General features: G+C 38.1%; 2 protein-coding genes across 2 annotated transcripts; one reads left to right on the top strand and one right to left on the bottom strand.

Moving 5' to 3' along the window:
* Positions 1-190: 190 nt before the first annotated feature.
* LOC5516598 (complement component 1 Q subcomponent-binding protein, mitochondrial) lies at positions 191-4,664 on the bottom strand. The gene is made up of 7 exons (XM_001636598.3): positions 4,366-4,664; positions 3,353-3,441; positions 2,868-2,920; positions 2,388-2,496; positions 1,414-1,458; positions 1,138-1,317; positions 191-828 (listed from the first exon to the last, which is right to left on the bottom strand). The coding sequence occupies exons 1-7, from the start codon at positions 4,559-4,561 to the stop codon at positions 679-681; spliced, it is 822 nt and encodes a 273-aa protein (XP_001636648.2). The 5' UTR covers positions 4,562-4,664; the 3' UTR covers positions 191-678.
* A 366-nt stretch (positions 4,665-5,030) lies between these two features.
* LOC5516597 (serine/threonine-protein phosphatase alpha-2 isoform) lies at positions 5,031-11,229 on the top strand. Its single transcript, XM_001636661.3, has 8 exons — positions 5,031-5,259; positions 5,347-5,478; positions 5,605-5,835; positions 5,991-6,095; positions 6,239-6,310; positions 9,075-9,226; positions 9,686-9,820; positions 10,360-11,229. Exons 1-8 carry the CDS (start codon positions 5,205-5,207, stop codon positions 10,462-10,464), a joined length of 987 nt encoding a protein of 328 aa, XP_001636711.1. The 5' UTR covers positions 5,031-5,204; the 3' UTR covers positions 10,465-11,229.
* Positions 11,230-13,009: the final 1,780 nt, after the last annotated feature.

Raw genomic sequence — 13,009 nt, 5'->3', positions numbered from 1 at the left:
TCAGATAAGGACACTAAACCAGAGGTCCCGTCTCTTCAAGCTGCACTACACTAACCTGAACTGAAGGGACTCAAAAGAACCAATGGGGATGTTATAAACCCTCTGGCAGTGACCACCCTTAGTGGAGCCATGTATTTTCCGGACCAGTATAGCTGGTGGAAGTTAGTACACACAAAGAATCACATCATTAATTTAAACTGTCTCTTTAATTCAAGCCCTTTCAAGTTATCTTACACGATATGCTTCTATTTTGTTTAACAAGAGCCAGTGATTACAGAGTATAGAGCTGGTTGAGTGTAATCAAACTTAGTAAAATGCACTATCTACTAACAATTCAAAACTTTGTTCTCCTGTCTTTTTGTTGTTGTTGTTTTTGTTTTTTTACTTTTTACTGTACAACCAGTCTTTAACGAAGTAGTTTGTGTCTTAAAGATTAAATTAAGTTACTTTGTTCAACAGGAAGAGCTTGAATTTATAGACTGAAAACAGGTTTTTGTTAATAAAAACCACAATATAATCATGTCTCCTGCTGCCATCCTCCCTGAAACCCTCATTATCGCTGTTACCTTAGAACACTTTTTAAAATTGAACTAACACCTACAACTTGCAAATTTGCCAATGTCTTCAATTGTCTTAATGTTTGTTAGGGTCCTTTTAGTTGTTTGGGGTGTTAGCATCTTAATCCTCCTCCACAAATCCCTGCAAATTCTTTAAAAACTTGATGTAGTGTTGGTGTTCTATAGCAGTGCTGAAATCCAAAAGCCAGTGGCCAAAGCTGTTGTCGACTCCCCTCTCCGCAAGCATATTCAAGAGCATGGTGTAGAGATTCTATCATGGGAAAACATGATATGAAGGTTAATAAACACAAACTTTGTGCCTGCATTATAAAAAATGCAAAATGTGGTCTCTTTCAAAAAGTGCATCTCTGTGTAATATGTTATATGACCATCTGATTTTGAAAGATATTGTCAGATTTAGTCAGTTTGATACCCATTTTGTTTAGAAACTTGCATATATCAAGAATAACCTTCTTTAAAGGAGCAATGATTTCAGTAAAAGGCATGGTTACATAATTTTGTCCCTTTAAAAAGCCTAAGAATTGAAAGACCTCTTCCAGTATATCTTGCACGTACTTACAGGGTCAATATTCTCTGTCTCAGCAGCATAAATAGCCTTGTTGTCAGCAGAATTGGGGCTATCCATTACACACACATTGATGATCTGAAACACATCCTCCTCCTCTCTGTTATCAGCACCCTCATCTGCCGGTGGAATGACACCCTGGTTGTATTCGCATGTGAATCGCAGTGTGCTCCCCTAGACAACAACACAATAAAGAAAATTGAATTTAACGTGCTTGTTTATGTAAACAAGAACAGCAGTAGGTGGATGAATGAATTCAGTTTCACTTACTGTATGCTTAGTGACGTCAACAGTAAATGATGGATATGATACAATCTGCAAATAAAATCATAATTAGTGACCAGAAAACTCTCTACAGGGCTTCTGGAATTACGCGGAAAAAAAATTAAAATTATGCGGGATTCTTGGCTAAATTACGCAGGAAATCAATCATTACGCGCTAAATTTAAATATCAAAATTTTGCGCGATTCTTTACTAAATTACGTGCTAAATTGCACGGAATATCAACTGTTACACCCAAACTACATTTTGTACCGAAGGAAAGCACGAAATAACTTGAAAAGGTTAATTTTTTGTGTGAAAATATCTTAGGCGAATTTTCATTGGCTCCTAGCCACCAGCCAATTAAAAAAAGTATTTTATTATTAGTCCTAGGCCTTCGCGTTTTAGCAAAGAACACCTAGTCATTTTATTTGTTTTCGGAAATTCATTTCAAAATATCGCACTCTTACAAAGAATATCTCTCTTTTTTTCATGAGAAATAGAGGTAACAACCCTAAAAGAACACATCAGCTGAGCAATTAAATGTTTTGTCTTTCAAAATTTTGCCAAATTACGCGGGATTACGCGAAAATTTGTGGATTACGTGGATAAAACCAAATTATGCGCTTCCGCACAAGCGCGTAATTCCAGAAGCCCTGCCTCTAGAGTATAGAGAGGATGCCCTGGATGGCAGCATATTCATGATTCTTAATTCAAGATTAAGTCCATTACTATGATATTTTCAAAATTTACAATTGACACATAAATATCCATCAATCGCTAATAAGTACTTTTTATCTCTGAAATTCAGAAAACCAGAATTTTAGGGGAAATTTGCCACACCTACAGGGATTAGACTGCAAAAGCTTTTTTCTTTCCCTTCAAAGGCTTTTGAGCTTTTTTAAAATTCTTGTTCTAGATTTATACCTTGCACCTCACACTTGATAGAAAACAAAGCTCATGATTTAATAAATTTGCTTACATTGCCTGCAGTGTCTTCATTAGCTGGTCTTTCGTTGTCTGACTCTGCATCACTGACATAAGACTGATCTTCATTGACATTCTGATTGATGTCAAATGTTATGACAACCCTTAAAGAAAAAAAACACTTTTCAGTTATTGGTAGTTTACAATCGCATTTGTATCACAGTACAACTTTACTGTAACTTTTTATATTACAGAATGACCACCACCATTCCACTGCCACAACTATAATCATCGCTATCATCATGTCAATCACCAACACCGTCATCACCACTTTAAAATCATCACTCCTATTATGTAACATTATAATCCCAACCATAATAAGTCACTGTCATGCTATGGTAACCATAAATCACCATAACATTCAAAATGCTATTTAATCAACATTTTTTCCAGAAATAGAAATTCTAATCACCAACTTCAATGACCACTACCATGAATACACACCACCCTCTACTATGCAATAAAAACAACTCACTTTTCACCATTGAATTCTCTTTCAAGTCTGACTATGGTATCATCAACTTTTGCCTGGATAAGACAAAAATACACAGAATATAAATAGGGTAACATGAATGAGTCCTGATAAATAAGATACAAAAAGGGAAGCACACAGCAAGCATGGAGCAAAAGAATTATTCTATTACCCGGGGGGGGGGGGGGGGGGGGGGGAGTCCAATAAAAACACTCGGGGATGATGTCCGCAAAATCAATTTTTATCCCTAAGAGATAGCAGTTGGTAGAATTTTTTACCCTAAGTGATAGCAGAATCAGAAAAATCCATCAACAGCACCAAAGGGATAGCAGTTGGTCAAAATTTTATTTTTATGTGATTAATGATAGGACGATCACCCCCGTCTATTAGTTCTCCCCCCTCCACAGCATATACTCTTTGCAACATGAACTTTGCCCAAGCAACTTAGGAACATATCTCCGAAATATCACCATAAGCCTCATAATTACCTGGAATAACTCAGATTTTGGAACGTTGCGGGAATTATCTTGTTCAAACTTGATCTCATCTTTCAGGAAGCTTAACAAGTCACTGTCACCTGGTCCATGAAAACATTTCATTAACATACAGTTTAAAACATTCAATAACCCAATTGCTACAATCACCCATTTATACGAATGTATGTTTTGTGGGGTTGATGGGGGGGGAGCATTCTATTTAACCTTGCCTGGGATTAGCATGGCTGTAGCTAGAAAAGTTTGTTCATAGGGTAAACTCTCTCCTTTTTTTTGATAGGTGAGTGTGGGATTGCTGTAGATGCTATGTTCTTCCACACAACCTATTTATACAAATGTATATGTTTTGTGGGGTTGATGCGGGGAGGCTTTCATTCAACCTTGTCTGGGATTAGCATGGCTGGAAAATTTTGTTCATAAGGTAAACTCTCTGTCAGTCCGTATTTTTGATAGGTGAGTGTGGGATTGCTGTAGACGCTACGTTCTTCCACAAAAACTATTCTCAGACACATGGTCAGGACTTACTAAAGGGCGTGGAGTGCACTGATATAGATATCTTTTAGAAAAAGCAAAATGTTCCCATGTTCTGGAAGGGGGGTGGTGCATGTACGCCTTGAACAAATCCCTAGTAAAATGCCTTATTTCGTCCAGACAGACTAGAAAATGGTTAGAGAACTCCCCTGGTACCCAGTGCCTGCCAATAAATGCATAACCAGATATTAAAGTGGTTTTTATTTCAATCAAACTAATGCAATGCCAGCTTCTAGTCTTGTTTATCCGCTGACTGAATATACCAAATTGATCTCCCATTGATCTCTCCACACAATACTATATTACTCTAACCTTAAGCCAAGGGGGGTGGCCCAGGGGGCCCGGGCCCCCCCTTCTAGAAGCCAAAAATACAGTAAATGTATGAGACATTATCTAAAATACAGGAGAAAATGCCTTGAAATGGCCTTTTGGGCCCCCTCCTGTTAAAAATCCTGGCTAAGCCGCTGCTTACTAACCTTGGGTAAGCTTATGCGCTCCGCACACACAGATTTTGGAGCAAGCACACAATCTGTTCAGCCAGTGCCTTTGTGATAGCGAAACAGACCGAGTACTGGAGAGCACAGACCAGCATCTATTCCCCGACCGGCACACTGCTTGCCCACGAGACTGTAAAATACGGCTTGCTCCCCTGAAAAACGCTCTCGACAACATCGTTTAAGCGTTGAGACCGATAAAATTTCAAAGAAACCTCGACAGGAAAACTCAGAACCCCTCGTGGACAGTGCCTATTTGCAGCCAGGCCTGGTGACGGTGGAAGACTGGGCACTATTGAATGAGGCGCGGGAAGAAGGAAGGCAGGAAGGCGTATCCCTCTTTCATTTCTCGTCAAATTAAAACTCGCTATAGACAATCATTCATAGCCTGAGCTATTTGTTTTCTCTAGCAACTACATCCTCAGCTGGTTTATGGCCGATTTTTTTTATTTTGCCCTTATTTCTCATGAAGCGCGTGCTGTAAAATTCAGATTAAAAAGGTTATTTACAATGTCATTCTGCTTGGTTAGTAGAAGATAACGTTTTTAGCGAGATCTTGCATTTCTCCTAATTTTTCTACTCTCTTTTCCCTAATTTGCATGATGATTATTTAAATCCGGGTCCATTCCACTCCTAAAATTTGGTTATTGAACCGTTATGACGTCATGCGACCAGTCAATGTAAACCGGTTTCTAGGCCGCCATCTTTGTCAGTAACCAATCTACAGAGTAAAATCCATTTCCATCGGGCACAAAATAGCTCCTATAAGCGGTCAAAAATTTTATTTAGCCTCTTTTAAGATTACTTGAGTTATTTAGGGAATGGCAGAACCGGAGAAGTTAAATGTTGATAGTATAATATCTCGTCTTTTAGAAGGTACGTTTCGCAACCTTCGACTCCTCTTCGGTGTTATTTGAATATGCGTCGTTTCAAGAATTTACATTGAGCTTATCTTTCTTGCAGTTCGAGGCTCGCGGCCAGGAAAGAATGTACAACTCACAGAAGCAGAAATTCGTGGACTGTGTTTAAAATCTCGAGAAATATTCCTTAGTCAACCAATCTTATTAGAACTAGAAGCACCGCTCAAAATCTGTGGTAAGTACAAGAAACGTTATCGGTGATCCGACAGCTCTCGAATTTAAAACATTAATGCTGATCGTTTGACGGACCCTAGCTATACTGTTACTGACATTATTTATTTTTCTATTCTTTCAACCACAGGAGATATCCACGGCCAGTATTATGATCTGCTAAGGTTGTTTGAATATGGTGGTTTCCCTCCCGAATCGAACTACCTCTTTCTTGGAGATTATGTCGATCGAGGCAAGCAGTCGCTGGAAACGATATGTCTCTTGCTAGCCTACAAAATCAAATACCCGGAGAACTTCTTTCTCCTCCGAGGAAACCACGAATGCGCTAGCATAAACCGAATTTATGGATTCTACGACGAATGTAAGTACAAACTTCGATCCCTTGTTATAAACTTGCCAAGGAACGCTCAAAATCTGTTCGCCTATTTCAATTGACTCCAACATTTGTGTGTGTACATCTTTTTGAAGCTTTCAATACAGATCGGGGTCCTAGTAAATGTCGTATTTTATTTTCAGGTAAAAGGCGATATAATATAAAGTTATGGAAGACTTTTACAGACTGTTTCAATTGCTTGCCTGTCGCTGCCATCTTAGATGAAAAAATATTTTGCTGTCATGGAGGTGCGTATACATATTAGTTTTGTAATTGATAAACTGCTGCTTAAGAACCCTCTGCTATACTGTGTACACTTCTGCAAGACACCCCGAGAATTCCATAGTTCTAGAATGGCGTTCTAAGAATTTTTGATGGCGTTACATTGCAGGCCTTTCCCCCGATCTCCAATCGATGGAACAGATTCGAAGGATTATGCGACCGACAGATGTACCCGATCAAGGTAAAATCTTGCGAAAATTTCTCCTAAATATGTTCCCATAGCGTTATCTCCTGTGATCTAGGTACCTATGAATGGATTTATTTCCTCTCGATCGCTTTCTAAAAGCGACGAATGCATCCAAACGATGTTTACTGTTCCAAGGCGATGCATTAAATTTCCCCTTTAGCTGCAAAACCTTTATGACTTTACTATTACAAATCGTTACGACGAGTCATTTTACTTAATTATATTCCCTGTAATGCTCTATTTAAACTTGCGATTGTGATAATACGGGCCATGTAATGAGTACTAGTAGTGAATTTCGCTTGATACAGAAGGCCTTTCAATCGCTGTTCTCTGTTGTTGTTTTTTTGCGCGCGCGCTAAATTATTTATGAATAAGGTTTACGTGTTCCCACCAGCCATTAGCCGCTTGGGCAACCGAGAAAGCTACTCTACATCGCAAGACACACTTTATATATCTCCAGTCCTACTTTAGAATATCATTTCTTTTATATAATATCGTATTGTTGGAATGTCGTCTATGTATCTAGCGTTTCCCAATTAGTCCTTACAAATATGGAAGTGGTTTATGCCCTTTGTCTACGAACCCAGTTTGGAACTTTCTAGATCTACTGGCCTAGGATAACACTTCTGTGTGTATTTGTATTGGGTGTATAGGGTTTTCTTTCATCTAGATGGTCATATGTACTGTACTCATTTTTTTTCTTTTTAGTCACCATTATTTTTAAATTCTATAACTGAGTTTTATTTTTATTTTTAATCCAATATAATTTGACTCCTTCATGTCAATACCCCAAAGCTCATTGTTGATGTTTTTTGGTCTGTTTGGGCTGCCTATTGCTGTCAAGTTCTTAATGGGTTGTGTAACATTATCTATAAAGTCCCATAGTACAGTACAACTGATAAAATTACTCTTAAGAATGTGTCAGAATGTACTTGTTATTATTTTTAGAGTTCAAGAAAATATATCTAGAAAATTTAGAGTTCAAGAAAATATATCTCTGTGGCTTTGACTTGTCAATATGTTCACAATAACATATCAGCTGAAATAGAAATGGTTCTAATCCAAGTTTATATTTGTCATAAGGTATCAGACTATTGACACAACAGGGTTATTTGGGGCCCACTTTTCAAAACTTTGTACACACTGGACACCTAAATGGTGTCGGGATTACTTGCAGAGTGAAAAGTCTAAGACAATTTCAAAAGAAAATCAAAGTCTGTTTGTTTGGAGTGCAGAAAATGTGATAATGACAAATGAGATGTGATATCGATCTTTGAAATAAAAAAAAGCATGACAGCTGCTTGGTTCTGTTTTACTGAAGTTCTAATTGAAACCCCAGTTAGTTTCCTGTTTATTTATATGTATTCTACACAAATCTCAATCTTACTTTATAAGCTTAATAGAAAGCCTCTGGTATCAGCCTGGCTAACAAACACTATCCAAAACACAAATTAAAAAAGCAAAACAGTTTCTATATGGATGTTTATTTACAAATTTACCTAGCAACAAACTGTTATCTCTTAGATACTATATAAATATTCCGCCCAAGTCTGTGAGAGAAAATAACTTTCAAGATAGATGTATTTTACCAAACTTATATGATTCTGTATTATAACATTCCTTCCTGTTGTACTATTGCCCACAAGTTTTTTTTAACTCCAATGGCCAACACAGGATTAAGCCTTTGTTGATTCACACCCATATAGTCTCTCTTTCTCTTTGGACATTTCAGATAAAGAGCATCTCCGAGGCAGTGTCCATACCCTGAGGAGTTATACTGCCTGCTATTTCTTTCTTTTTATTCTTCCCACTTTCATCAACTTCTTAACCATAAAAAGAACCACTTTTTTAATCTTTTGCCACTTTTTTGTCTTAATTTTGAGGGAACTTGAACATGCCACCCATATATATATATATATAATAAGTTGACAGTCTGTTACACCTTAATGTATTGCACATCTTACCACCTCCACTGATATAAGGTTTTGCTTTCAATTGAAATGATTATTATAGTGAAGAATGTGAAAATGTCTTTAGGGTTAGGCTGGTTGATCTGTTGTTTTTTATCTCATCTGATAGTGTTATTGCTCAAAGGTCTAAAGGTTAATAGCCAGCACTAAGTGAACCCCATTTGTCTTAAATTCAACAAGAATGTTTTACCAAAAATGATATGTATTATTGTTCACATACTGCATTTTTTTTTTCATGTTTCAAAAATAAATTATTTGAAGGCATGCAATTAGCCAAATATTGTGTTTGTTTTGGCAAGTTAGACATTTCCTATCAGGTATCCTTCTTAGCACAATCTGGTTCTTATCATACAGAGAGGCATTCCCATATGTTACTTGGAACATCATATGGTTTTCTCATGTTTCTTGATATAATTAGCTGTATCATAATAATAATAATAATAAACTTATATACAGTATATTAAGGGTAAATGTTGCACTTTACAAAGGGAGAATACTTTATTACAGGAGTGAACCAATCTTAGCTATTACTATCGCCCCAAATACACCCTGCACCCCCCAAATATCTTAATAATGTTTTCCCTATCTTTGTTGACCACGAGTTAGGAAAACATGGATGTGTTTTGCAGACTAAAAATGTTGAATAACAGGAGCATAGATACAACAGTCATTTACAAGACATTGGAAGATGCCATATGACTCATGTCTGACTGTGGAAACAGCATAGGTCAAAATTATTGTCATATATATTATTTTCTATCTATACTAGACTTGTGGTTTAATTGTAGGATTGCTCTGTGATCTGCTGTGGTCTGACCCAGACAAGGACGTTCAAGGATGGGGGGAGAACGACAGGGGTGTGTCATTCACCTTTGGACCAGACATTGTAGCAAAGTTTCTCCACAAGCATGACCTAGACCTAATATGTAGAGCACATCAGGTGAGTTTTCTTTGGGGGGACTTTCTTTTAATCAATCGTTTTTAAGGTAAACTTATCAGAACAGAAATTGTTGCATAAACCACAATATTTGAGATCAATACAAATTTGTATATTGTTTATCTCCGAAATAGTGCATAAAACGACCCTTCCACTGTTTTTCTTTTTATTATTTTGTTTATATCATTTATTTGTTTGTTTCATTTATTTATGTTTTTGTAAATATATTGTTTGTTAGTATAAAATTGTCTCCCCATTCGTGAAATCTTGGATCCACCGTGTTACCTGTATATTTTGTCACAAAAGCTCTGTTGCACATCTGCACCTTATTTTTGAACATTTCAACTGATTGCTAATGGTCACACCCCACATAACTGTGTCATTAGGGCTTATTTCTCATCTCTACAATTAGTCCCCTATTATCCCATTGCAAGATGATTCTCATTGTTTTACTTCCTTCAGGTTGTTGAAGATGGCTACGAGTTCTTCGCCAAGAGACAGTTGGTGACACTCTTCTCAGCTCCCAATTATTGTGGAGAGTTTGATAATGCAGGTGCCATGATGAGCGTTGACGAGACACTCATGTGCTCTTTCCAGGTACTTAAAACAATATTTCAAGGGTTTTCACTAGAAAGACAAAGAAATCAAATCTCTTTCAATTTCAAGGCTTGCCTCGAGATCTCCTTTGTGTTTTGCATGCATGTTTTTGGGCTTTCTTGCTTGTATTCTATGCAAACATTAAAAAAAAAAAAACAAGCGGCCAACACAGCAGATAACTTGTTTCACTAACATGCTTTCTATTAAGATCAGAGAGAAAAAACGGTTTTGGGAAAACCCTGTTTTTCAATTTTCACATTTTTTATACCAGATATCTTGTTAACAATAAGATGATCAAATTTGCTGGTTGAGATGCTTATGTTAGAGTGGTTTTCAAAAGCCAGTGAAATACTATTTAGTTTATTTAGTACTAATACACTGTAATCTCTTTGTTCTCTCTTGTTCTGGTTGACTATAACACTTTAACAATTACATTTTGTTGCGTGGGATTTTGAAAACCACTCTAAAATAACCTATTTTACAAAATAATTATTTTATGATATTTAATTATATGACACTGAATCTTGTATTATACTTAGATTTTAAAGCCAGCTGACAAAAAGAAGTTCCCATATGGAGGGCTTAACTCTGGTCGCCCCGTCACCCCTCCCCGAGGCCAGCAACAAAAGGCCAAGAAGAAATAGATTTACACAATGTTACTCCAAGCTCCCTACTTAATGTAATATATACAGTCTGTTTTGTAGTGTACACCAGGTTACACTCCTGCCTAGAATTGCATGACACAATGTACATTTTTGACTGTCATAATATTGGACTGTGCACTCTACCTGATGACGCGGATATATCCATTCATATCACTACCAAACTCTGGTTATCAAGTTTTATTAGGTAGTAGGGGTGGGGAAGATAAAGAGATAGGGCTGTATGTATATTGATGGCTATGCATTGAGATGTATAAATATAAGTAGTATTTTGTGAACCAAATTGTTCCGTGTGGTTTTTATAATGCCACTTCATATCTGCTTAACTTTTGGTTTTCAAAGTATTTGTATTCAAAGTAGTAGTTTAATTAAATGAAGACATAGTCTAATGTTGATTGGATTTAGAAGGGATTTCTTGAGTGTACAAAGGCATCGCTGTTTTGTGATGTTTAACTTTTATCAATTTTGATTCACAAAATACTCTATGGATGACACCGTTTTGTTTTACAAATTACTAGCTTTCAGGAAAATAGCATTCAAAGATTAACAGTTTCTATTCCAAACTACTTTATTCAATAGTTTCCTAGAATAGTTTTACATATAACTAAATAATGAACTGTTAATTTTTAAATTCTGTTACATGACAACCTTGTAATATATCATTAATATGTACTTGTAAAGATGTTCATTTATGTGCAAGAATTTTGTTTTATTTTATGACATTATTAAAACTATCAAAAATACGAAGATATATGGTATTCCATTTTTTTCCCGTTTTGCCAAAAAAAATATGAAAAAAACCCACTATTAATCGATTCCCAGCAAACCCGGATTCTCATAGTGAACCCGTTAAAGGATTTCCATAGTAAACCCGTTCAAGGGCGGATCCTCATAGTAAACCCATTCAAGGGCGGATCTTCATAGTAAACCCGTTCAAGGGCGAATCCTCATAGTAAACCCGTTCAGGGGCGTATCCTCATAGTAAACCCGTTAAAAAGCGGATCCTCATAGTAAACCCGTTCAAGGGCGGATCTTCATAGTAAACCCGTTCAAGGGCAGATCCTCATAGTAAACCCGTTTAAGGGCGGATCTTCATAGTAAACCCGTTCAAGGGCGGATCTTCATAGTAAACCCGTTCAAGGGCAGATCCTCATAGTAAACCCGTTTAAGGGCGGATCTTCATAGTAAACCCGTTCAAGGGCGGATGCTCATAGTAAACCCGTTTAAAGGCGGATCTTCATAGTAAACCCGTTCAAGGTCGGATCTTCATAGTAAACCCGTTCAAGGGCGGATCTTCATAGTAAATCCGTTCAAGGGCGGATCCTCAGTAATCCCGTTCAAGGGCGGATCTTCATAGTAAACCCGTTCAAGGGCGGATCTTCATAGTAAACCCGTTCAAGGGCGGATCCTCATAGTAAACCCGTTCAAGGGCGGATCTTCATAGTAAACCCGTTCAAGGGCGGATCCTCAGTAAACCCGTTCAAAGGCGGATCTTCATAGTAAACCCGTTCAAGGGCGGATCTTCATAGTAAACCCGTTCAAGGGCGGATCCTCATAGTAAACCCGTTCAAGGGCGGATCTTCATAGTAAACCCGTTCAAGGGCGGATCCTCAGTAAACCCGTTCAAAGGCGGATCTTCATAGTAAACCCGTTCAAGGGGGGATCTTCATAGTAAACCCGTTCAAGGGCGGATCTTCATAGTAAACCCGTTCAAGGGCGCATCCTCATAGTAAACCCGTTCAAGGGCGGACCCTCATAGTAAACCCGTTCAAGGGCGGATCCTCATAGTAAACCCGTTCAAGGGCGGACCCTCATAGTAAACCCATTCAAGGGCGGATCCTCATAGTAAACCCGTTCAAGGGCGGATTTCCATAGTAAACCCGTTCAAGGGCGGATCTTCATAGTAAACCCGTTCAAGGGCAGATCCTAAGTAAACCCGTTCAAGGGCGGATCCTCATAGTAAAACCGTTCAAGGGCGGATCCTCAGTAAACCCGTTCAAGGCGGATCCTCATATTAAACCCGTTCAAGGGCAGATCCTCGGTAAACCCGTTCAAAGGCGGATTTTTATAGTAAACCCGTTCAAGGGCGGACCCTCATAGTAAACCCGTTCAAGGGCGGAACCTCATAGTAAACCCGTTTAAAGGCGGATCTTCATAGTAAACCCGTTCAAGGTCGGATCTTCATAATAAACACGTTCAAGGGCGGATCTTCATAGTAAACCCGTTCAAGGGCAGATCCTCAGTAAACCCGTTCAAGGGCGGATCCTCATAGTAAACCCGTTCAAGGGTGGATCCTCATAGTAAACCCGTTCAAGGGCGGACCCTCATAGTAAACCCATTCAAGGGCGGATCCTCATAGTAAACCCGTTCAAGGGCGGATTTCCATAGTAAACCTGTTCAAGGGCGGATCCTCATAGTAAACCCGTTCAAGGGCGGATCCTCATAGTAAACTCGTTCAAGGGCGGATCTTCATAGTAAACCCGTTCAAGGGCAGATCCTAAGTAAACCCGTTCAAGGGCGGAACCTC

Source organism: Nematostella vectensis, chromosome 4, assembly GCF_932526225.1.
Source record: "Nematostella vectensis chromosome 4, jaNemVect1.1, whole genome shotgun sequence".
NCBI classification, from domain to species: domain Eukaryota; kingdom Metazoa; phylum Cnidaria; class Anthozoa; order Actiniaria; family Edwardsiidae; genus Nematostella; species Nematostella vectensis.
The sequence above is the reverse complement of the archived record's forward strand: the minus strand, read 5'-3'. Positions and strand labels throughout refer to the sequence as shown.